This window comes from Talpa europaea (assembly GCF_964194135.1).
Source record: "Talpa europaea genome assembly, chromosome: 8".
Taxonomy (NCBI): Eukaryota; Metazoa; Chordata; class Mammalia; order Eulipotyphla; family Talpidae; genus Talpa; species Talpa europaea.
The window spans coordinates 32,679,981-32,706,810 of record NC_140075.1 but is presented as its reverse complement, the minus strand read 5'-3'; the positions used below and the strand labels follow the sequence as shown (position 1 = coordinate 32,706,810).

Here is a 26,830-nt window from a genome sequence, read left to right as displayed (position 1 = left end):
AGGGAAAATTCATCAAACTGCACACTTAGATTCATGCACCTTTCCATATGGATCTAGTTAGGTCTCAGTTAAAAGTTTGTTTTTTTAAAACTTGGGGGTATCAGCCTCTGCACAGTGGGCTGTAGCAGCCTTCCATTTACACCCATGAGCAACGTTTCTCAGGGTTCTTCTTTGTTAACAACCCCTGGCCAGCAGCCTCGGGCGAGGGTGTGTCCTGCACTGGCCTGTCCTGATTTGTGATCTCCGGGACACTGGGGACTGACCCAGAGGGCAGACACGAGGAATTAGGCAAACTGATCAGTCCTTCCCTGGGATCAAGGTGCCTGCTGAAAAAACTTCCCCTTTGAGGTGGGGGTTATTAAGGGGGGCCGCCAGTAGTAGAGCGGAACTGTCTCCCTTTGGAGGAAATGAGATCAACAGGCAGAGAAGCAGAGCACGGGATGGCCAGGACAGAGAGAGAACCCTAGATGCTCTGAGTCCGGGCTCTGTCCTTCCTCAACTCTACAGAATCTTCATTTCTCAATCTCATGAGCTCATCTGGCATCTTTCCCAGCAAGATGAGGCAACCAATTGCTCTGTGTGCTCAGTTTGCTCCTGATACCTACAATCGAAAGAGGCCTGACTAACGCATTGAGCAACTGGGCGGAGGCAGGACCACATGAGGCAGGAAGAGGAGGCGAGGCTCGCTGTCTGCTGGGGAAAGTGTCAGCATCCAGGGCATCTCATCTGGGAAGGGCCAGGAAGTATTCACAACCTGACAGTGGTGTTTTACATAATCTTTGTCCACGCCAGGGGTGTTGATTAGCCCCCAAGGTAACAACATGTAATCTCTCTTAATTTGAGATTATATATTTTTAAATTGTCTAATGGCTTTGAACCTCCAACCAGTCTGCCTGAAAATATTTCTTTACTTTTGGATTTCTTCTATCAAAAGAAATGATTTCTAATCATAACCCCCCCCACCCCCCAGGCTAACTTAATCCAAAGGGATGGGACTTGGCCATTAACATCCTGGGGAGACAAAACTTCCGTCACAGTTTTCAGCTGCTTTGTGGCAAATTTTGCTCTCAGGCCACTTGGTGTCACTGTGGAAGCTCCTACATCACAGCATCATGCGCTGCCCCTGCTCTTGTCCTGCAGCCTTGATGATGATGAACTGCTGAGCTCCTGCTACTGGCGGGAGGGGTGGTTACCTTCTTTGGCCCCCTAGATGGCCTGAATAAGCCAGCCCTGGGCTTCACCAGTGTCTGCTGGTTTGCCTCTGCTCCCTGTGGGGAAGGCAGCTGCCCCAGCTCCACACCCAGGAGCAGGTGGTTTTGGCTTGGCCTGCCACTCTCCGAGATCAGACCCATTCTGGGCTCCTCAGTTCACGATGCTTGCACCAGTCCATTGTGCTTTCCCCCAGGCCTGGTGCCAAGGTGGTGTTAGGGGGAAAAGGATGTCCCAAAGCTAATTCCATACAGGCTTTGTGGACTCCACCCCCACCCCAGGCCAAAGCCAAAGACACTGGGAACTCCAAATCCCATCACCACCAAAGGGAAGGTGGCTGGGACCTGAGGGTGGGGTTAAGCAGCCAGGTTGGTATAAAGCCAGACACGTGGGCTTTCGGGGTCCCCCATTTTGGCTCTCCGCCAGCTCGCAGCGTCTGGCCAGTTCTGAGAGTGACTTTGGGTTTCCAGGTCGTCGGATCGGGTAGGACGCATTAAAGACTTTATTTCCCTATTTTCTCCCTGAGTTGTACATTTTCCTTATTTCCTTTTCTCTTGTAAATAAACCTTTTATTAACCTTTTGTGTGTGCCTCTAGTGGAGTATTCATAAGTCCCTTTAAAGCGCGCGGGTGAGGACCCACAGCCAGGAACCCGTTCAATATCGGGGCTGCTCTATAACAGCGGCAGGGTCCAAAAGTGTTCTGCACAGCAGCTCCGGCCACACCCTGGTCCTGAGCTATCTCCTTGCCCTAGTCTGCGTTCTGGCCCCTGGAATGAGGAGACATTTAATTCAGGCCAAGCCCTATCTTATTTCCTGCTCCATGATGAAGAAACTCTAAACGTGTCAGACGGGGCATGGATATGGGGCAGAGGGGAGAATTGAGGCTAAGTGCCACCACCCTTAAAGCTGGTTCTTAAAGGAAAGTTAGGAAGATGCCCTACCTCTCCTTCACATACAGACACAACCTACCTTTTTTGTTAAAAAAAAAATTGTTATATTGAGATGATTTAGGAGTTGCAAAAGATCTGTAATCTTTGTAAGAACCTGTTCTGGTAGAGAGCTTGGTTATCGGAGCTACACTTTCTGTATTAAGTGGCTTTTTAAAAAAGATTTATTTATTTATGCATACAAGAACTGGGGTACAGGCCAGAACTGGGGAGTGAGAGGATTCACCAGAGACAGAGTGGGGAACAGAACAGGCAGATCCACTGAAATACACTGCTGAGGGGAGCAGTGGGCGAGTCAGGAGAGGTCTGCTGTACCATGTGGGTCACCCCCCTGGCTGGGCTGGGATGAAACTTGTGCTGCAGAGGCTGTGTGCGGGTAGCTTCATAGTGCTGTGTCTTAACCCCTTGCACCACCAGGGAGGTCTCTACACTTTCTGTATTGAGTGGACTAAGTAGAAAAGGGACTCATGTTGATGGCAGCCTACTCTGTCAGGTGGTAATTCTCACAAGTTTGGCATCACCATTATGATCCTGTTTTACAAAGGAAGAAAATGAGACTCAGAAAGGTTGGGGAACTTGCCGATAGAATGGTCTGGAGCTGTGGCAACCCCTTCCTGCCCCAAGAGCTCGCAACAGCTCCTTGAAGAGCTCGCGTCACACAGTTGGGAATCAAGGACTGCTGGAGAAGCTCCGAGCCTTTTGTGTCTCCCCACGTCACCTGGTACTTTCTTCTGTGGACTGTGAGGAGATATTCCATTGATTATTGCCTCCCTGTATCCTGGGCTGAAGATAAATCAGCTCCTCTTGACAAAGCCCATCTCCCCTCCCCTTGAACAAAATGAAGAAGTGGCCTTTTGTTGCCTGAAACCTAAGCCCCTCAGCAGGAGGAGCCTGTCCACATTCAACAACTGAGGCAGCTACTGTGTCTTAGGGCCTGCCAGGTGCTGGCTCTGCTCCAGGCCCTTTGCCAATGTAACCAGCTCCTGGTGGACTAAGGATGAAATAAAATGATTTTCCCCAATAACTATCCCCAACTCTACTCTGTCAAATCCCTCTTCCAGATATAGATTTTTGAGAAAAGACAGTCCTCCCGAAGTGAAAGCATAGTCATTTTTTCCTTTAACCAACATACATTGTTACATATTATTTTTATATTTGTGGGCTTATTTTTCTACCCCCTCACCCCCCCAAAAAAACCCCTGAAGGTCTGCAGGTGGATGGGGAATGCTCACTAAATCCTCATTTTCCAAAACCTAGGCACACATTGTTACCCTCTGCTATTTCCTTAAATGTGCCACCATCCAATTCCAGAAATCTTCATTTGTACACCAAGGGGACAATTATTATGGGATGACTTGATATCATCAGTCTGTCTCCCATCTCTATATAGTATTTGCCTTCTATTTCCCAGTAAGGGTTAGCAAAACTTACTTCCTTAAAGAACCAGGCCCCCTGAAAACTGAAGATGCCTTTTTTTTTTAAAATCTGTACAACTTCCCACAATCCAAATAATTTAATCTGACAAACATCCTGCCATTTTAACCATAAAATAGAAAATACCTTTCTTTACCAATGCTTTCTACAATAAAAAATAAAAAGTGATCAGTCTTTTACCCAGTTTTCAGTGTACATAACGTGCTGGAATATTCAATGAGAAGTAAAGCCAGTGACAGCAAACTTCATGTGGTAAACTTTTAGAGAATTATATCTTGGTGTTAAATAACCTGACAAAAGTTAGGTTTGTTAATTTTTGGATTAAGAAGTAGTAGCCATAAAGGTGAAGCTATTGAAAGAAGCCAGAATTTGCCACCCCAAAATATGGCCTACTATGGTGTATTGATTATTTTGAGTTAAAGACACTTGAAAAATAGCAGATGCAAGAAGGATGATCTGATGTTTATTCTTCCTGAAAACTTTTTTTTTTAGATTTATTTTATTTATGCTTACAAGAACTGGGGTACAGGCAGAGGTGTGGGAGGTGAGAGGTTTCATCAGAGACAGAGTGGGGAGCAGAACAGGCAGATTGACCAAAGTATGCTGCTGAGGGGAGCAGCGGGCGAGTCAGGAGAGGTCTGCTGTGCCATGTGGTTTACTCCCTGGCTGGGGATCAAACTCGTGCTGCAGAGGCTGCGGACAGCTTCACAGTGCTGTGCTTAACCCCCTGCGCCACCAGGAGGCTCCTCTTCCTGAAAACTCTTAAAGAGAAAATTCCCATATGGAAGAAGCCCTTGCTGTACCACGAGCAAAGAAACTTCTGTACAAACAGCTCCTTTATTTCTTTAGCATTAGTATTTTTATCGTTTATGTTTGTATCTTTCCACCCCTCTGTGCCTTTGACTCTTGTCTCCCGCCCCCTCCCTCTTACCCTGAGAAACTTCACTTCATTTATGACTGTCCCCTCGTTTTTATGGTATTTTGCTTTGTTGAATCCTCTGCCACATAAATGTCTAATATTTGTCTTTGTTATTCTGATACTGAAGGCAGGCCTCAGTGTCCCTCAGGCAATAAAAGGAAACAGTTTGAGGAGAAGGAAAGTAGTTTAATTTGTGATAAACTGAGGTGGGCAGCAGACTCTTGCTGAAAGACACAGACCTGCTCTTTGGCAGAGTGCAGGGGTATTTATACAAAGGAGCAAAACAAAGGGGATATAGGAAGGGTCTGCGTGTCCTTTTGATGGAGGGCCTGTGGAGATTTCCAGTGAGCACAGCTTGCTTTGTTAACACCTGCTGTTTAACTTCCTAATTATCTTCTTAGGGATATGTCCTTCCTTTTCCTTAGAATACAAGAAGACAAACTTGTTAAACAAACCAACTTGCTAGGGGTGCTAATCTGGTGGGGCAGGAAGAGAGATCTGTCACTGCATCAGTTCTGCAGCCCTTGTTTAATGCACCCTTATTTTCCTAGTTACTTTGCCATGATAAATTGCTCAGGCTCAAAGCCCTTTGTTTTGTCACATTTTCACAATTTACTACATTTTAAACTTTTTTTTAAAGATTTATTTATTTATTTACTTATTTATTTATACAAGCACTGGGTACAGTCAGAAGCACGGGAGGGTGAGAGAATTCACCAGAGCCAGAGCGGGGAGCAGAGCAGGCAGAAGGACCGAAGTACACTGCTGAGGGGAGCAGCGGGCGGCAGGAGAGGTCTGCGTGCCATGTGGGACCCTCCTCCGGTGGCCGGGGAGCAGCTGGGGATCGAACCGGCACTGCAGAGGCCGCGGGCAGCTTCGCAACCCAGCTCTCAACTGCTGCACCACCGGGGAGGCCCCATTTTAAACCTCTTAATACTTACAGATATATTCCTGCTCTAAGCTGTTCAGACACCGATGGAATAAAACAACCTTCCCTCATCCACACTTATTCCCAATTCCCAATCCTATTATTAAGTTTTTTTCATAAATGTTTTCTACCTAAAATTTCATCAGCATTAGTATACTTCTCATTAAAACATTTAGCCAAATGAAGTCAAAACTTTCTCAAGGTTATAAAACATCACACACATCAAGGCCACACATCAGGCACAATATCCAGCCTTCATTGTAAGCCTCTCAGCTCTTCTCTCCCTTCTCACCATTTTTTTTAAAGATTTATTTATTTATGCATACAAGAGCTGGGGTACAGACCAGATGTGTGGGAGGGTGAGAGGATTCACCAGAGACAGAGTGGGGAGCAGAACAGGCAGACTGACTGAAATACACTGCTGAGGGGAGCAGCGGGCAAGACAGGAGAGGTCTGCTGCACCATGTGGGTTGCTCCCTGGCCGGCCGGGGACCGAACTCATGCTGCAGAGGCTGCGGATTGCTTCATAGTGCAGTGCTTAACCCCTTGCACCACCAGGAAGGCCCCCTTCTCACCATTAATTACTATCGTTATCCCTGCAAGTGGTCTTTGTCTGGCCTTACCCTCCTCCCTTTCCATCCTTCCTTTTGGTCAGCATTTATCAAGCTCCTGACAGTGTGTTGGGCGCTCTGCTCAAACACCCCTTTCCTTGGTGAGCGAGAAGGCCGCATGAGCAGAAAGGAGCATGGCAGGATGAGCGCTGTCATGGATAGGGGACTCTTTATAAATATTTGATTGTGCCTATATTTAAGTTCAGAACACCTGCCCTCCGGCACAATGCTGATTCAACTCCTCCTGAGCCAGCATCACAAGCATCCTGTGGAGTCAGCCCTGGAGTGAGCGCCATGCTGCGTCAAGGGCCTGGCCCAGGTCTGGGGTCTTTGGGGCAGGGCTGGAGGCCAGGTGCTCTCAGGGATGTATGGGCATCCTCAGCCCAGGGCCAGAACATTCGTTTTGGATGAGGTTGATTTACTAGGCTTTTATTTCTAACACGCAGGAGGTGGATTTTACGGGGGGCTAAGCTAGATGAAGACTGGAGACATCCCTTACAAGCATTTCTGATACTTCCTGACACAGATCTGGAAAAGCTGTGAGGGATCTTCCCCCTCGGTCCATCAGGCTGGGGAATGGGACCTTGCCCCACCCCCATACACACACACACACACACACACACATGCGCGCGCACCTTCCTTCTCTCCCTTCCCCCAGCTCTACTCCCTGAGGGTATTCAGGGAGAACCCCCAGCTTTGACCACCCATAGGGGCTGGCAGTTCCAGTTAATGTTAGTTTCTTATGGGAATTCCTCAGATGCTTCTCTGGGTTGGTGAGGGTGTGGCGTCCTTATCCCTGATCATCTGGTGGAGAAGGCAGGGGACCACATTTGTAAGTATATGTTTTTAGACAAATGTGGAGAGAGCAGAGCGCTCTTCTTCTATCTGCGTATTTTCCTTCAGCTCAAAATAATCCTAACACCCAGTGGCATATTTTGGGGTGGCACTGGGGAAAGGATGTGGGCAAATTCTGCTATCTTTCAGCCCAAACTGAAAACAGTTTCCACACATTCCCACCTGGTGAGAAATTAAAAAACCAAAATGGGCAACCAGAACAGCCAAGAGGTTGAGGGTCTGGCACCAGGCACACCCTCGCATGCCAGACTCAACTCTGGGAAGAAACTAAAAGAAAGTGGGGCCCATGACCCATGCCAGGGGTTATAACTTGACCAATCACTGCTACTAACTCATCACCAAATTTGCATATCATTGCACCAATCAGAACATGACAGACTGAACCCTAATTTGCATAGAGTACCTGAGTGACACCTTTCGTTTGTGCCTGTGAACCGTCCCTATCTTGCTCAGCCCGGCCAGTCACGTGCTCTTTGGGCTATGTCTGTGGTTTGTTCTAATTCTGCCAGGTTAACTTGGTTTTGTTTTTCAGTTATCACTGGGGGTCTGGCTGCTGCTTGGTTTCTGATAGGGTTGTTTAGACCAGAGACAGTCACCTCAGGGGAACCACAGTCTTGGGAAAGAAGAGCTTGATGGGTGACCCTAATTGAAGAGGATGCTGGATCACTCAGACACGGGAAGAGACAGAAAGATACATATTTTCAATGGACATTTGTAAATATGTGTAAACAGAGCACAAAGAGGGTTTGTTTTCTGTTATTCTGGCTCTGAGTTGCATTCTCCTGAAGCTGCCAGACATGGCATCTATTAAACCAGAGAAAGGTGGGCCTCCCCGGTGGCACAGCGGTTGAGCGCAGGGTTGCGAAGCTGCCCGCGGCCTCTGCGGCGCCGGTTCGTTCCCCGGCTGCTCCCCGGCCACCGGAGGAGGGTCCCACATGGCGCGCAGACCTCTCCTGCCGCCCGCTGCTCCCCTCAGCGGTGTACTTCGGTCCTTCTGCCTGCTCTGCTCCCCGCTCTGGCTCTGGTGAATTCTCTCACCCTCCCGCGCTTCTGACTGTACCCAGTGCATGTATAAACAAAACAAACAAACAAATAAATAAATAAATAAAACATGCCTCTATAAAAAAATAAATAAATAAAAATATTAAAAAAAAAAAGTTTTATTGATTACTTTCAAAAAAAAAAAAAAAAAAAAAAAAAAAATAAACCAGAGAAAGGACAGAAATCAGAGACAATAAATTATTGAATTCTCTGTCCCATGGCTGCCGCTATAATCCTAGACACCAGGCTAGGTATTCATTTTCAGGGCTCAAAGGAGAGATCTAGAGGTGTCAGACAGGAGACCAGGTGGTAGCTTCACTTCCCCAGAAAAATGAGTGCGCCGTGACTTCCTGCCCTGACTGTCCCTCCTCTTCCCTCCCCTGCCCTGACTGTCCCTCCTCTTCCCTCCCCGCTGACATACTGAGTTTCACACTTTTAAAATAGCTCCTGAGCAGAGAGGCACTATCTCAGTCTGGATCCCAGCCCAGATAAGCAGACCTCCCTTGACTAGGAGTTGCCCTATATGAGCGTAATTCTACCTCTACGCTTTTCTTGCAGCTCAAGAACATTCTCTCCACCAGACTAGCCTAGATTGTTTGAGACATTCAAAGAGATATAGGATTCCTTCAGCTAAGTCCTTTCTTCACCTTAATTCAGGTTTATCTTCAGGAGAAATCCAATGACATTGCTCTCACTTTTTTGCAAAGCGAGGGGGACATAACTGGAATGACGCTTCAGGCCCGGGAAGGCTGTCCTGGCCTCGGAACTGACGTGCTTATTCCACAGAAACTACAAGGGGATGAAGAAGACAGCAGGCCAGGAGGGAATGTCAGTGAGTTTGAGTATGCACGGGACCTGGAAGCTCCCCGCCCTCCACCTCTACATCCCATGGGCCTCGGGGACTCACAGGTATGTGTGCATTCCTGGGGAGAGCCCCACAAACTTTATTCCTGACTCTGAATAAGATCACCTGGGTGATATAGATTTAAGAGGCTGTTTAGAAACAGCCTCTTAAACAGTTAATTACTGTCTTTCCCAAAAGAGCGGCTGCATACTCACCCCATCACCTACCTGTCCTTTCCTGCCTCTGTTCCCAAAAGAGCTGTTAACTATAACAGTGACTGCTTTTTTTTTTTAAGATTTATTTATTTATGCATACAAGAGCTGGGGTACAGGCCAGAGGTGTGGGGGGGGGGGTAGGGGGGCGGTGAAAGAATTCACCAGAAACAGAGCAGGGAACAGAACAGGCAGATTGACCGAAGCACACTGCTGAGGGGAGCAACGGGCGAGTCAGGAGAGGTCTGCTGCACCATGTGGGTTGCTCCCTGGCTGGCCGGGAATTGAACTCTTGCTGCAGTGGCTGTGGATCGCTTCATAAGTTGTGTCTTAACCCCTTGCACCACCAGGGAGGCCCAAGAGTGACTGCTTTTATTGAGTGCATTCTATGTGCCTGACAGCCTGTGAGGGAAGGATTAGGATCTCCATTCGAGGAAAGTGACACTCAGAGTGGTTGAGGTCACACAGCTAGTCCGTGAGAGATATGAAATGGAAGATGTTTCTATTAATGTGACACAGAGAAGCGTGGATGAGAGCTTGCATGCAAGGGATCTAACAGAGTGCCTGGCACAAAACAGGTATTCAAACTGTGCACTAGCATAGTAGCAGGGCAGTGTGATAAATGTGGTCACATGCAACTCAGGAGGAGTTGGAATGAATGTACCAATTTGACCTTCTCCACAGACCCCTCTTAATGGTGAGTGAAGAGACCTTGAATAAGTAAAACCTTGAATAAGTAAGCCCCATCTGGTATATTTAGTCAGCTACAAGAGTTGAACAGAACCAGTAGCTCCAGATCTACCTCCCCCAGCTTCTTCCTTGGGTGAGCTTCCTGCAGGCTCCCTGCAGCTGGGGAGGGAATCATATCTTTGTGCCCCCTGGCTGCTATGGTCATGGCAGCAGCGCCAGGCTGAGCTCTGCAGGGGGAGAGCTAAACTTCCTTCTGTGGGCCTGGACCATGGGCCCTTTGCCTCCTATGGACCCTCTGTCTCTGCCCCAGGCTAGGTGGATCCATCCTTGACCTCTACTATGGGCTCACCTTGCCTAGCCCCCAGTAGGTCCCCCTTCATAACTGGCTGTCAACCCCGTGTCTACCACACAAGGTAAGTGAGGGCTTCTAGGGGTGCTCCAAGAACATCCCATGACTGTGGGAGCACCAGAGCCCCTGAGTGAGTCCTCTCAGTCACAAGTGAAGAGTGGTCATGGTCCTCCCCAGTGCTTCCTCAGCCTCTCTGCCTCACACCTCCTCCCAGTTCCCTATAAGCAGGCTTAGCTGTCTTCCTTCTTTCCAGAAGTCTCCCCACTCCAGTAGGACTGATCTGCCCCTGATCTGCAAGGGGAGATGCACCCAACAGTTGCCCTGCTGGAGAGGTCAAAGGCCTGCCTCTGCTGACCTGGCTTCAGATGCCTCCTGACTCTCACAGCTGAAAGGTCACAAGAGCCATCAAAGCAGAGGCAGCAGTTCAGTGTTTATCAGGTGCCGACCTCAGCAGAGTGGCTAAGGGCAGGGGCTATGGACTCAACCCGGGGATCAATATCTTTCTCTGTCATTTGCCAGCTCTGTGACCTCAGACTAGTTTCTTAATCTCTTGAGACTTCACTTCCTTTATCTGTGGGGGAAAATAATGAGATGTGTAAATAACATGCTAAGCAAAGTGCCTGGAGCACACAGAGTAGGAATAGGTTGGCTGTTGTTGTGAGACTTTATGATTATTTCTTCCCTTTCGCCCCCGCCATCCCTTTGCCTGACAAGACTCAGGAATGAGGCTGTGCCCACAGCACCTTGTCTGGTTGCAGCTGCTCGAGGGAAGAGCAGAAAGGCCACGTAGCCAACAGAGGCAGTTGCTCAGACACATGGTATTTGGTCTGCAGGTTTCGTGTTTACATATGTAAAAGTAATTTTGCAAACGTAAAGGAAAATTCTCCTATAACTCAATACAATAACTTCCCTTACAGCCTTTTTTTTTTTCTTGTATGTTGTTGATACAGCTGTACTTAGAATATTTACATCAGCTCTATGCTCAGGGTTTTCTTAACCTGAAATTATAGTCATGAATATTTTCTAGGATGATATGTCAACCTAATTGTCACTTCAATGACTGAATAATATTCTACGATGTGTCAGTACTGTATTAAGATTTAAGGTGAAGGGCCTCCCTGGTGGCCTAGGGGTTAAGTCTCACTGCTGTCACCACTGTGGCCTGAGTTTGATCCCCACCCAGGGAGCTACCCACACATGGCGCAGCAGACCTCGCCTGTCTCTCCTGCTGCTCCCCTAAGTAGTGTGTTTCAGTAGATCCACCTGTCCTGCTCCCTGCTCTGTCTCTGGTGAATCCTCTTGCCCTGCACCCCCTGCACTTCTGGCCTACACCCCGGTTTTTCTATGCCCCCCCAAAAGATTTATGGTGATATGTCAGAGTTTTTATAGTGGTTCATTTCTTGCAAATGTCCATGAGATTTCTCAGAAACTGGTCATTCACTAAGACCTAAACGAAATATTTGAATAACGTGAGAAGCATCATGGGCCGCGCTATAAGAAAGGGTGTAATGTTTGGGTGTGTATGTAGGTGGGGGACACATGACTGGAAAGGATGTGTATGCATTTGGTGTCCTCAGTTACATGGCAAATTTCAAGATAACCACAGGGATCCTCCAATCATCATGGAGTTCCTCCATTTTGGTGCTTGAAGGATTTCCCTCCAGAACCACCTTGGGGATTCCATCTTTGTCTTTCTAGGGCCCCGTTAGAGGCTCAAATTATCGGGTGGCAGATTGTCATCCAGCAAAATCAGTTTATCAGATTAGCTGTGAATCATTCCTGAGCATGAGCATCTGCTGCTGTGTATTCTTAGGTAACTCCTCCTGGAACTTGGCACATATCATCCATGTCAAGAAGACCAGGAACCACATCTGAAGTTTTTAATCATTCATTAAACAAATATTTATTGAGTTCCCAGTGCACACCTCGTATTGTTATGGGAGTGGGAGATAAAGCACTGAACAGGTCAGGCAAGCTCCAGCTCTCTTAAAAATTTACATTCTAATGGGGGATACAGACAATAAACAAATATACGACTATTGGTATGTCAAAGATATCAGAACAAAATATGTACTAGAGTGACTGGCACCAGGGGGGAGACATGGGCTGGGAGGGTAACATTTGAAGCAAGATCTGAACAATGAGAAATTGATGGGAAAAAATGTTCCAGAGAAAGAACAGTGTAAGTGCAAAGGTCCTGAGGTGAGCAAAGATTGATCGCGTCTAGTAAACCAGTGCATCTGGAAAGCAGTAAGCAGAGGAAGAGGAAGAAGTAAGTGCAGATTGCACAGAGCCTGGTGCTGGCCCAGATGCTGAAAGCAGCTTTGCTGGTCTTCTGAAGCAGTGGGGAGCTGTTGCAGGGTCAACTTCATCTAATTTGTGTTTTACACATTTTGCACTGACTGGTCTCTTGGAGAATGAATTGCCCGGGGGACAGGTGAGGTAATGGGGAGGCAAGCAAGGATGCTTCTCCTCTGGTCCCTGAAGTCCAGAGGGAATGGCAGTGGCTTCACTATGGTGGTACCAGACAGTAGAAGTTGATAGATTCTGGGTTTTTCTGGAGGTCGAATTTTTTTTTTAATTTTATTTATACAAGAGCTGGGGTACAGCTGGAGAGGCGCAGGAGGGTGAGAGGATTCACCAGAGACAGAGTGGGGAGCAGAACAGGCCAAAAGCACTGCTGAGGGGAACAGCGGGCCAGACAGGAGAGGTCTGCCACACCATGTGGATATCTCCCTGGCCAGCCGGGATCGAACCCTGCTGCGGACAGCATCACAGAGCTGCACTCAACCACTGCGCCACCAGGGAGACCCTCTGGAGGTAGAATTTAGAGGACTTGCTGGTAGATGGGATACAAAGAGAGAAATCAAAGCTAAGTCCAATGTTTTTGCCTTAATAACTAGGGGTTACTCAGGTGGAGATACCAAGGGTAGAAATGGTCAGAATAGAGGGGACTAGAGTTTCTGTCTCGAGCATTTTAAATTTGAGATGCCTCTTATATGTCCAAGTAGAGATGTCAGGTGGGCAGTTGAAAATACAAGTGTAGAGGACCTCCCCGGTGGCGCAGCGGGTAAGTGCTGGGTTGTGAAGCTGCCCGCAGCCTTTGCAGCGCCGGTTCAATCCCTGGCTGCCCTGTGAGGGTCCCACATGGCGCGCAGACCTCTCCTGCCGTGCCCGCTGCTCTCCTCAGCAGTGTGTTTCGTCAGTCTGCCTGTTCTGCTCTCTGCTCTGGCTCTGGTGAATTCTCTCACCCTCCCGCACTTCTGACTGTACCCAGTGCTTGTATAAATAAATAAATAAAATCTTTAAAAAAAAAGAAAATACAAGTGTAGAACTCAGGAGATAGGTGGGACCATTAGCAGTTTGACTACCTAAAGCAGGACGTAGATGGCTTTAAAGCCACGGAGCTGGTGAGACCTCCAAAGGATGCGATGAACCGACAGAAGAGGAGGCAGAAGTCTGTGCCCTCCTGCTCTCCACAAGGCAGAAGAAACATTACAGGAAACAGGAAGGAATAGTCAGAGAGGTTGGGAGTAACCAAGGAAAAGTTCGTGTTCTTGGAGCCAAAAGATTTTCTGTATATGTCCTACGCTGTCATCAGAGTACGTCGTCAGTAAATACTTTCAGGGAGCAGAAGCTTTACGCTTGCTTCCTGGTGTCTTTGCAGCCACTGGCGCAGACCTGGCTCGTTGCATGCTGGCTGGCTGGCTGCAGGCCTAAGAGTCCATACAGGCTCCTCTTATCTCTGACATCAAGGTTGATAGCTTTGCCTGGCTCCAGAGGCCTGGCGAAATCAGGCACCACCCCACCTCCTTCCCTTCTCCTGTCACACACCCTGTGGCCCAAGGCCCACCCTCCCCTCCTGGCATGACTCCTCTGGGCCGCCTACATGCTTGAGGCAAGCCCATTGCCACCTCTTCGCCTGAGTTCTGCTGCTTCTCCTGGAATTCTCTCCCTTCCATCCTTCTCCTCCCTCTTCTCACCTAGTCCACATTTCCGGCCCAGTTGCCCAGTTTCTCCCCATGTGTCCTCTTTGTTACTTGATGGAGTCCGCTTCAGGGCCACCCTAGAGATTGGGCGTTCCCACCAGGTGAGCCCCTGGAGGGCTTCTGCCTGCCCTCATATCTAATCTGTTGTCAGTGTGCAGTTTCTACCCCAAAATGCTTCTGGAACCCCACCGCTTCTCCCCACCTCTTTATCTCATGGATGAGATGCCATGCCCTCTGTCCCTCCTCCACCTCTATCCTCACCTGAGTTTGTTTCCCGTCTGAACCTCTACACCTCATCCTCCCGCCTCCAGTCTGCTTCCACCCATTCCGCAGATGGTAACACTGTCATCTTACATCGCCTCTCTGCCTAAAGAATCTGTCAGTGGCAGGGCCTCCCTGGTGGTGCAAGGGGTTAAGCACCACACTATGACGCAATCCACAGCCTCTGCAGCACGAGTTCGATCCCCAACCCGGCCAGGGCAACCCACATGGCACAGCAGACCACTCCTGTCTCTCCAGCTTCTTCCCTCAGCAGTGTATTTCGGTCAATCTGCCTGTTCTGTTCCCCATTCTGTCTCTGGTGGATCCTCTCACCCCCCATGTCTCTGGCCTGTACCCCAGCTCTTGTATGCAAAAATAAATCAATCTTAAAAAAAAAAATCTGTCAGCGGTGTCCATTCCCTGGAGATAAAATAGCAGATCCTTACCATGTCTTTCAAGTCTTCATGTGGATCCAGCCAACTGCCCACTTTCCCAGAAATTTGTTAGCTCATTGCTCCTCACTCATGGCTCTCCAGACTCACACACTCAATTCCTAAACACCCCAGCTGTTTACCGCCTCTCCTCACCTTGCACAAGCTGTGCCCACACCTTGAATGCACCTGCCTGTAGCTCATGTGGAGCTAACTCCAGTCTTCCTTTAGAGTTAGCTTTAGGGCTGCTTCCTCCAGGAGGCCCTCCTGGACTCTTCCCCTAATCAACATCAGGTCCCTGCTGTTATTGTCTTTTACAGCACCCAGTTATTTTCCTTGATAAATACCTCCATTTATTACTATACATTGTCTTTATTTGTTCATTATCTGTCAACTCTACTTGGAAGCTGCACAGGAGCCATATCTCTTTGGACAACCAGAGGTGCAACATTCTGCCTAGCACTTAGTAGGTGCTTGGTGGTCATTGTCATTGATGGGTGAAGCTCTCCTTGGCTTCTCTGGCCCATACTGACCTTTAGGTTCTTGACTTTCCACATTCACATAGTTCTTCCCAGTTTCTTTGTCCTGTAGCAAAAATAGTAAAAACAGCAATAGCTACAATTAAGGTTTATTATTTGACAGGCTCTGCGTGCCAGTCACACATTCACACATATAATCTATAATCTTTACAATGATGCTGCGAAATAGGTACTATTAACCCAATTTTACAGATTAGGAAAATGAGTGTCAGAGAGATAAAGTAATTGCCTAATGCTACCCAGTTATAAGTGCCATAGCCGAGGTACACATTCAGGGCTCTCTGACTCCAGATTCCAAAGCTCTACGCTTTTGGTTACATTTGTCCGTGGGGGGTATTGTCTCCAACTAGGCGGTGAAATGTTGCTTTGAGGATTCTGTCAGTGGCCTCTCTCATTGTGGGTTTGTGTGTGTTTTTGGCATCCTCCACTGTGGACTCCGCCTCCACCTAGGACTGTAGATGCTCCCTATTCTGCCATCTCTAGGCTGTGAGGGTGTGTCAGTGGGCAGGTGAGAGCCACACAGGACACAGGGCTCCATGTTTCTGTCATAGTTGCCCTGCAAGGTGACTTCCAGAAGTGGGTATAAGGAAGGTAGAGCAGATGGTCACCCACAGAACCTGACTTATGGGGGCCCAAAGTCCCGCCTTCCCTAATTATCTCCCTCACCAGGCCAGCCTGGACCCACCCTGTCCCTCCTCCCAGTCTAATAAAATTTCCACTATTGGAGTTGCTTACATATTAGGCAACAAAGGTTGGCTTGACCTTCAGAAAGCCTCTCCCTCAGGTGCTTCAGGAAGCTGACAGGACTAGAAGACTGTTTCTGGATCAGGGGCAAGACTGGGTAAAGAGCAGCAGGCTCTCAGAGCTGAAACGGGTAGTGTGAGCTCCAGGGCTGTCTCCTACCGAGTAGAAGACTCCTTTTTGCCTCCTCGGCAGGTACCCCTTGCATAAGTCAGCAGTGGAAACAATACTTTCAAAATGACTAACTTCTTTCTTACACTGAAGTCAAGCCCATCTACAAAGGCCTATTTCCACCATGTGGTGTGACACAGCATCAGGGTACTCCTTGACAGTGTGTGCTTGACCATTCTTAGCATACCCAAAGGTAACTTCCATGGTTGCAGTTTCAAGACTCTGCTGTGCTGGGCCCCAGTGTCTGCTTCAGCCACGTTTTCAAAGGGACCTCTCTTCGCCCCCTCCCTTGCTTCCCATCTGGATGCTTCAGTTGGGGGAGGGAGGAGGATCCCATTTGGCAGTCAGTAGGCTAGTTGCCACTTCCCTTGGGTAGCTGATGCTGTCCTCACCCTGCCTCCTCCTGCTCTCATGGTAGACATGAGAGACTGTACCTGGGTACTTTGTACAGAGTTGACATATCTGAGTCTCTGGCACGGTGGTCTGGCATAGGATAGGCACAAAACAAATGTTAGTTTTCTTTCCCTGTCCTGATATTAACATAATTTAATCTTTTTAACATAATAATTTTGTTCTTTTTTAAAAAGTTGGGTTTTTTTGACTATAAAGAACATGTAATATGTATACGGTAGAAACATTAGACAATGTTAAAAGTTTAATAAAGAAAATAAACATTCCCAATAATCTTAATCATTCAGAAATAATCTCTTGAGCCCTTAATATATTTCCTTTCAGTCTTTTTCTAGGCACATATACACATAGTGTGTGTGTGTATACATATACATATATATATGTGTACACATGTATGTGTACACACATATATACATATATACACCTGTACACATATATACATTTGTATGCACACATGTATATGTATATATACATATACACACACACTATATATGTATACACACACAAATGCACATACACATATATTTCTACACATAAGATTGAGCTTATATTGTAAAGCTTGTCTTGTCTACCGAATAACAAATAGTGCTCATTTTTCTGTTATTAAATTGAAAAAAGATTTTTTAAAAAATGGCTACATAGTATACCTTATACTCATTTTGACTTTTTCCAATTTTTGATGCTATGACTATTATTGAAAACTTAGGAAACATGTCATTGTTATGAAGAGTCCTCTGTACTCCTTGCCGAGTTGGCAGAAAATTTAGTATTTCCCAAAGTTTTCCCTCCAGGCAGCCCAGAGAACTCCCAGGGCTGTTATCCTTGCCCGTAAGGACGACATCATTTATTTGCTGACTCTGGACTTCTCTACCAAAGCATCTTTGCTGGTTTGCCCAGGCTCAGGAATGCACTCGCACTGCTAGAATCAATGAGGCGAGTCCTCTGGCAAAGCTATTTGGTTATTGCCACGGATCACTTGGGAATGATCTGGCTTTCCTGATCCTTACACACAAGGAGCGTTGGCAGAAAACACACCCACAGTAGCAAGGCGGGTACAGTCGTGTGTTGCTTAGTGACGTTTTCAGTTAGTGATGGTGCACACATAAAATGGTTGTGTCAAGAGGCTCTACCTACAGCCTAGCGTGTAGTAGGCTACACCATCTAGGTGTGTGCAATTACACGCTAAGATTTCACACCACAATAAAATCACCCAACGATGCATTTCTCAAAATGTAATTCAGTCATTAAGTGACACATGCATTGGGGTTTCAATAAGGTCCCTGTGCCTTATCTTCCAATAAGTTAAGTCCTAACACTGAGCCCAAGACACTGGTGCAACCTTCCCTCATCCTTATTGCACATTTCCTCCCTCTCCTTGTCCTTCCCTACCATCCGACTTCAGTGGGACTCTCAGGATTTCTTCAATTCATCATGTACATTTCCAGAGCTTAAATCCCCAGTGGGGAGAGGTCAGGGTCCCAACCTCTTTCCCCCACAGGCTTTTCTGCATCTTATGGTAATTTATGGATGCAACTGGATTCCTAAGGGTAGTGTTAGTAGTATTACGTAGCTCCACTCAGCAGTGTGAAAGCCCAAATGCCATGGGCATATAAAGGAGGGGGTGCCACCCCCGTTAATCAATGACTTCTAAGCCATAGCACTTGTTATATCAAGAGAACAAACAACAAAATTAAAAAATAGCCACAAGAATAATGTTAACCTAACCAAATCGCTGGGTCAAAGGTCATGCACATTTTACTTAATCACAGACATGACCAAATTCCTCTTCAACAATTTTTGCCCAGTTTACATCCTGATTCTTCCCCACACCTTGCCCAACACTGAGTCTGACAGTTTTTCATCCTTGCAATTTGATAGATGAAAAATGGCTCCTCTTGTTCTAATTTACATCCTTTTAATATACCTTCTTTGCAGTTTTAACTTTTCTTATTAGTGATCATCTTTTATAGGCTTATTGCACATTCCAATGACCCCCAAACGTTATTGAAGATTAGAATTACCAGGGGAGCTTTTAAAAATCCCAGTGCCCAAGTCACACTTGCTTTATCAGTTATAGCAGAATACCTAAGAGCCAGGCATCAATATTTGTTTAAGCATCTCCAGGCGATTCCAGGGTTCTGCAGGGCTGGGTAGCTACTGACAAACACTATGAATTGCCTGTTTGTATCTTTTGTCATTTGTCCATTGAATTGTTTGTTTGTTAGTATTCATTTGAAAGAGCTTCTGGTTTATTGGGAAATTAGCCCTTCATAAATTTTGCAATATTTTTACAAATTAGTCTTTGATTATTATTTATGGTTGTTTTGACATAGAGAAATTTAACATGCATATGTCAGAATTATCCATTTGTTTTCCTTCATTACATTTCAGTTTTGTGTCCTACTTCTTCACCAGTGATGATAAAACAATAACCAGTTAAATTATATTTACATCTGAAATTAATTTTAATAAAAGGAGTGAGATACGTAACCAGCTTATTTTCTCCCCATGACAAAATGCCTGTTTTTCAGAAAGTAGTTATTTTTGCAACATAATGTCAGCCAATCCATCTTTCCCCTATTAATTTTTTAAAAAGCTTTTATTTTTTATTTACACAAGAACTGGGGTACAGGCCAGATGAGCGGGAGTGTGTGAGGATTCACCAGAGACAGAGCAGGGAGCAGAACAGGCAGACTGACTGAAATACACTGCTGAGGGGAGCAGTGGGTGAGACAGGAGAGGTCTCCTGCGCCATGTGGGTTGCTCTGCTGCCGCAGGGGTCGAACCTGCACTGCGGAGGCTACGGACAGCTTCATAGTGCTGTGCTCAACCGCCTGCATTACCAGGGAGGCCCTCCCCTATTATTTTTAATGGTATCATTTTTACATGTAAATTTCTTGTTTACCTCCTCCCAAGTTTATTTATTTTATTTTTCATTGCTATTGTGTATGGGTCTTGTTTTCTCTTATTCTAATTTATGATTTAGCTTATCTATTTCTATAATCAACCATTCTCATATCTTAAATTCAAATATGTATATATGTATATACTTTAATATTGGTATATTCCCTTCATAGTTCTCCTTTTAATGACTGTATACATTCAATCAATTATTATGTCATAAATTATTAATATGACTATCAGTATTGATCATTTCGGTGATTTTCAATTCTTCACCATCAAAAATTTAGATGCAATGAACATTTAAAGTATGTAGCATTTTTCCTTTCAGTATGAGTTCCCAAGAGTGGAATTACTCAGCATAAATGGTTTTGTAGTTTTTTGTGACTACTGCTCATATTTGGCAAGTACTGATGATGGTTGAACTTGACTAGGGTAAAAGAGGGTAAGAGACTTCAAGCAGGGGAGCTGTTGAGGAGTCCCAAGAATGTGGGTTAGAGAAAGTAAAAGATCTCAAAAAGATGCCCCAGATTACTAATAAACTGAGAAATCTACATTAAAACTACATCAGATTTTACACCCATTGGATTGATAAAGTCAAAAAGCCAAATGATGCCATGGTATACGCCAGTAAGTCCTGTCTCACATAGCAGGGGGAGAGCAAATCAGTAATGGCTACTTTAGGGTACAGTTCAGCAATAGTTTGTAAAATTATTGATAATATAACTAATGTTAATTATTGATAATATACCTAATAAAGTATATTAATAATAATAAAATGTAGATTTTTAGACTTTCAGGGGTATAAGCAGTAAAGAAATACGGCATGTACAAGAAAGTTCATGGTGGTGGTGTTTGTACAAATCCTTGACTCTAAAGTACATCATTTACAAGGGAAAACACCGCCACTTTTATTTTTTTTTTTAAAGATTTATTTATTTATTTATACAAGCACTAGGTACAGTCAGAAGCGCGGGAGGGTGAAAGAATTCACCAGAGCCAGAGCAGGGAACAGAACAGGCAGAGTGACGAAGTACACTGCTGAGGGGAGCAGCGGGCGGCAGGAGAGGTCTGCGCCCCATGTGGGACCCTCGCCAGTGGCCAGGTATCGAACCAGCACTTCAGAGGCTGCGGGCAGCTTTGCAGCCCAGCACTTAACCGCTGTGCCACCAGGGGAGGCCCTTCACTGCCATTTTTAATAAATATCAGCCTTAATAAATATCTCTTAATTCAGAGGCTGTAAAGTGGGTAGAAACACATGTCAGAGAATCAGTGACTATAGTAATAGCAATAAATGAAACAGTTCAAATGTCCACCACAAAAAAGAGGATATAGAAATCGTGGTCTAGTTTCCATCTCTGAAAATGGATGCACCAGATCTACACTTATCAACAGAGGTGATTTATCAGGTGAAAAGAAAAACCAGGTGTACTGCAGAATACATATCCATATGGCACAGCTTGTATATAAAGCTTCAAACATGCAAAATTATACTAAATACAGCTTAGAAACATTCATGTGTAGAAAAGGAATAGAGACATGTGCGAGAGTGGTGGGTAGGAACTCAGGCTTGTGTTTATTCCCAAGGAGGGAGACAGGGCAGTGACTAGGTTAGGGGTTCTAGGGGCCGGGGGCGGGGGGAGAGTTCAGCTCTGTTACTAAAGTTTATATTTTTTGAGTTGGGTAGGATTCTCGAGTGTTCATTTTATTGTTCTTTATACCTTTTGTATATCAGAAATATTGCTTAGCACTTCTTTAAAAGAGAAATTAAAATTGGAAGCTAGGCAAGGAAAGCGTGCTTTTCTAGAAGACTGTTTTCTTTGGGCAGGAAAACAACCTCTTTGACCCAGAATTGCCCCCACCCCTCTTCCCAACACCACTGGCCTCTCCCTGCCAGTGATCCTGAAGATCAAGAGATAAGTTCATTTGTGATTTCTCACAGAAATCATGTAGGATAGGATTCTACCTGCTGTGGTTTTTCAGCCACCTGCTTCCTTTGCTTTATTCCTGGGCCTGCCTCATCCTGTCTGCCTTCCCCTTCCTTCCACTCAGCCTTACTGGCTGGGAGCACATAGTTCCTCTCTCCACCCTGCAGCTGGGAGCAGAAGTGTGCCTCCCCTCTGGAGTCTCTGGATGGAGATAACAACCAAAGTCTTTCTCCATCCCAGTTTCCCAGGTGTTGAAATGGAATCATTCAGGCAATGGTCTAATGACTGGGAGAGGCTTGACCTAAGCTGGGAATATCACAAAGGCAGCAAGGTATGTGAGTGGGAGCTGGATGTATTATAGTGTTGAGTTACAGAGCCAAGAACCAGTGAGAGACCCCGGGGCATCTTTGAAACTATGGGAGGGCCTGGGGTAGATGAGAGAGAACTTCAAAGAGCTCTTGCTCCAATATCCCCAAAACACGGTTCCTGAAGGCAAAAGCACAGACCTGTGCCTCCCCCACCCCACCTCACCCCCATGTACTCTGGAGGAGATATGGTTTGCCTGATCTACAGGTATAAGGGAGTGAGTTCAGGAGGACAGAAGACACAGCCACAAGGACTCATCTCCCTCCCCTCTGACTGCTGGAGAACCCCAAGTGGAGAACTGGCACCAGATGTGTTGGGCCAGGTGTACTATCAGAACTCCTTAGTCACAAGTGGCAGATAACACAGCCAAATGGGGCAGGGTGACTTTGTCCCATTTAGCAGGAGAGACCAGGGGGGGTGTGGGCTTTGGGCATAGCTTGCTCTTGTGATACAGACTGTGTCCGTAGAACTTTTTCTTTTTCTCCCCATTTCTCAACTTTTTGTTTTTTTCTACATCAGCTTCATTTCTTGGGCTGAGTCCTTCCCCGTGGTGACACATATGACCACCAGTAAAGCTTACATCTCCCAGAGAAAAGAGCTCATCATCTAGAGAAAAGAATAACCTTTCTCTCTCCCCATACAATTTTGAAAAAGGAAAAGAAAAAGGAGGAAGAGAGAGTTAATTGCTCCTACACTAAGGGGATGGAACTACAGACTGTCCAGGCAAGTCAAGAGTCCCCACAATTGACAGTTCCCTTGGATCACAAAGGAAAAGGGTATTCTCATATCAGATGAAGGGGAAAGGAATGCAGGGGGTCATGATGTACATATACCTGGCTCCACACACAAAACCAGTCACCCCTTAACCTCAGAATTGGTCCAAATACTTGGACTTGTCCCACAGATTTTATCCATATCTGTCAAAATAAAATCAGGAAGTAATCAACTTATTTTGCCTCCCATTATTATAAAACACAAATAATAAACATTTTATTTATAATGTTTATTTATTTATAATGTTTATAATAAACATTATAAAACACAAATAATAAATCATTATAAACACAAATAATTGTAAATCCCAGGTCTGTATGTCTCTGCCTCAAAATTATCAATATTTCCAAGGGAAGTTAGAAATAAGGTAACCAGTCATCTTGGTTTACTTGGGACTCTGGGTTTAGCAATGAAAATCTCTTGTCCCAGGAAATCCCTCAGTTCTGGACCAACCAGGTTGGTTGTTGACCCTCAAATGACCTCAAACAAAAAGTAGCTGAGGACTGTACGTCAGGAGGTATGGTACAGGGGGCTAGCTCTGTAGCCAGAGTCCTTCCCTCTGAAGTTGGCATCACCATTAAGAGGACAGGAACCCCTGATTCTACCACCCACATCTGCACAGGTGTGTGTGCACAGAGGTGGGAGGGGTGTGTTGTTTGCATTTAGCAGGTGACGACTTGAATGCCACCAACTCCCACACAAGGGACAGAAGCCCGAGGCCAGCCCTCTGCAGGGCCTCTCTGAACAGAACTGGAGACCCCTGCCAGCAGCAGGAGGCGGCAGGTGGAGGCTCCAGGTGGTGACTCCTGATCTGAACCCCCCACCCCCACCCCTGCTTCTGCCCTCTGTGCTTAGGTCACCTGCATCTTCTGCCTCACCCAGGAACTGCCTAGATTACAGCGACCTGACTGCAGAGTCAGCCCCCAGGGCCTGGACTACCCGCCCCACAGCCCAGAATGCCCTTTGTCACAATGTGTCCTCCCCTGGCAACTTGCCTCCCCAGGGTGGTCCCTGGGGCCCACCCACTGACACTGACAACCAGACAAAGCCTTTGAGGAGTGCAGGGCAGGGCAGGCAGCTGGCCAGCTGGGTGAGCCTCCCAGAGGGCAGACACTCTCTACCTCCACAGTCCAAATTCTTTAACTCAAACCCCCATCACTACCTTAAAATCAACCAAATGGCAGTAAAGGATCCTCAGGGTTGCCCGAACCAGTTGCAAGGCCTATATGAATCCTGAGTCCAGCAGGGCAGGTGGACTGAGGCTTGTAGGGACAGTGGGAAATTAGGATCACACTCCAGGCCCCCAGGAGCTGATGACACTGAACCAGTTTAGTACAACAGTCTTTCCAGTGAGCACTCGGGTCTCCCTTCCCCAGCAAGAAAAAGCCCAGATTCTTCTCCTCCCAAACACACACACACACACACATACTCATACACACACGATTTCGTATATACATGAACACTCAAACATACACACTTTCACACACGCTCACAGAGGCAAAGTGTGGGGTGGGAAGGGCAGGTAAGAGGTGCCACTGGCCCTGGGCCCTGCTGAGGACAGACCACAGGGGCATTTTGTTACAGGGCAACCCTGATATGAAATGGGTTGCCCAGCTGTGTGTCCTCACCTGTGTGCTTAAAAGGGACTTACAATAAGACCCAACTGCAGGCACACAAAAAAAGGTTCATAAAGGGTTTATTTATAAAAAGGGGAAATGAAGACATGGGTAACTCAGGGAGAAAGAGAGAGAGAAACTGTGTCCTACCAGTTCCACTGAACTGGGACCTCAATAGCACACTGAGAGCTGGCGAAAAACCAGGAGACCCCCCAAGGCCCACATGTCTGGTTATATACCAAGTCTGGCCGCTTGACTCCACCCTCAGTTCCCAGGAATCCTCCCTTCGGTGGTGATGGCATTATGGGAATTGATGTTCTTGGTGTCTTGGTCTAGAGTGGGGGTGGGTCCATAAAACCTGTGTTTGTGGAGTTCCTTCAGGGCATTCTTTGCCCCCAATATTTTCACACCCCAGAGTCCCCCTCTTAAGGTCTCCGTCCCTCTCATCATGCACAGCAGGTCCCCTTTATCAGTGGTTTCCCAGTTCGTGAGCAAGGTCAGTGCAAAAGTCTTACCTGCAATAAGATATTTTGAGAGCAAGATACACTTATGTGACTTTTATTGTAGTTACTGTTTAAAGTGTTCTATTTTATTATTAGTTCCAATGGTTAATCTCTTACTGTGACTAATTTGTAAATAAAACTTCCTCATAGGTATGCATGTGCAGGACAGAAGGTGGACATACTGGGTTTGGTGCTACCTGTGGTTTGAGGCATCCACAGGGTCCTGGAAAGGGCGGGCGACTAGACCGGCCTATTTTAGACACTTTCCCCTTTCCTGACGGTCTCCTCGGTGGCTGTTCATTTCTGGCATCCAGAACGCTGTTTTGCAGTTTGACGTCTGTCCCATCTTACTCAGAAGGACCCTGCAAATCCCCCATTTATTCTCATTCTGAACTGGTGTCCAAGCGTGGCGTGGCCTCGGTGGTCAGCAGGCGGGACTCAGAAGTCAGAGCCTCTGTTATAGGGTCTCTCTGTGTCCGTGTCTCCAGGTCAGCTGAGATAATGAAAAGATACAGATGCCAGCCCACCACCCTGGAGTTCTGGGCTGACCTAATCCAACTCCCAATTTCTAAGAAATGAAAGAGGCCTGGGCTGGTGGGAAGAACCATCTGTTTTGTATCACATGGTAGAGCTGAAACTGGGGCCCTCGGCTTTTGGCTTCCTGTCCAGTGCTCTGTGCCATACCACAGTTCTGGAATGTGAATGGACCCTAATCTTGTAACCAGCAAGGAGCCACGGCATTCCTCAGCTCTGATCGCCCATGTCAAATCCAAGATTTGATGTGAAAGCATTCCCTGTTCATGGATCCTCCCAGATCGGCATTGCGGGATCCCCATCAACCCCGCCCTGAAAAATGGTGGGCAGCGACTATCAGGAAGTGACCGTAGAACCTTAGCTAAGGGACTTCAACCTAATGGAACCAGCAGGGAATTATGTTCTTCTGCTAGGTCCTGGCTGGAATCAAATTCAGACTGAACACAGAACACCAGTAACTGGGGTGTACTAGAACCAATGACTAAGTTCTTGACCAGCACAACAACTTGTCAAACTATCCCAGACCTGAACTTGCTAGAAGTCCACCCCTAGCCCTCTCCATGTGGAGTTTGGGGGGCTCTCCAGGGGCCTTTGCTGAGCAGCTGATGCAAAGGACTTGGTCGAGTTTGGTGGGGGTGCCTGCTCAAGGGGCTTGGACCGAGAAAAGTAAGGACAGCTGTTACAACCACCTCTCTGTGAGAGACGCCTCCCACCCTTGGCTTCCCTCAAGTTTGACAGGGGATGCCAAGAAGAGAAAGGGAGGGTTAAGAGAGAGGAAAAGAAAACAAGAAGAAGGAGGGAGAGTAGAGAAATCCTGAAGACATAGGCTATGTTCAGGAGGCTGGGGTGTCAGAGGAGCCCGGAAATGATGTCATACCTTGAGGCACTTTGTAAAAATCAACCATATGTAGCTATTTTCCTCATACAAATTTACCCAAGAGAGATGAAAATACATTTACAGGAACACCTATGTGCAAATGTTTATAACAGCTTTATTCATAATTGTAAACACTAGAAAAGCTTTGCCCTTCAATTGATGAATAAATAAATAAATTGCAATATTTTTGTAATGGAATACTATACAGTACTGAGAAAGAATGAGCTCAGTGCAGTCATAAGTCACTGAACAATGGGGATCCATTCTGAGATGTGTGGTTAGGCAATTTTACTGTGATCATTGTTTGAATATCAGCGTATAATTACACTAATCCAGATGGTATAGCCTACTACACACTTAGGCTAAATGGTATAGTCTGTTGTGACCACAATCTTATATGTTGCCCATTGTTAGGTGAAGCATGACTGTACAGTGCCATGGATAATCCTGAAAACCTTACATTAAACCAAAAAAAAAAAAAAAAGCAGCCACAAAAGACTTAACAGTATGGTTCCATTTATGTGAACTTCTAGAAAAGACACATTATTTTGCAGCTGCAGAAAGACCAGTGACTCTCTGGAGCCCAAGGAGAAAGGGAAAGATTGACCACAAAAAGCTATGAGATACCTTTTGGGGTTGATGGAAATGCTTCACGTTTTGATTGTGGTGGTGTTGGTTATGCATTGTGTAGTCAAAAGTCATCAAGTGAGTATATTTTATTAAATTACTCCTCCATAAAGGTGATTTT

General features: G+C 46.3%; 1 protein-coding gene across 1 annotated transcript in view; it reads left to right on the top strand.

Moving 5' to 3' along the window:
• Nucleotides 1-8,671: 8,671 nt before the first annotated feature.
• Nucleotides 8,672-26,830, top strand: part of PLA2G4E (phospholipase A2 group IVE) — a gene marked incomplete at both ends in the record, with an annotated part of 59,725 nt that continues 41,566 nt past the window's right edge. The window contains one exon of the mRNA XM_084240603.1: nucleotides 8,672-8,854. Coding sequence (XP_084096729.1) covers nucleotides 8,672-8,854 — 183 coding nt within the window. The remainder of the gene's footprint in view (nucleotides 8,855-26,830) is intronic.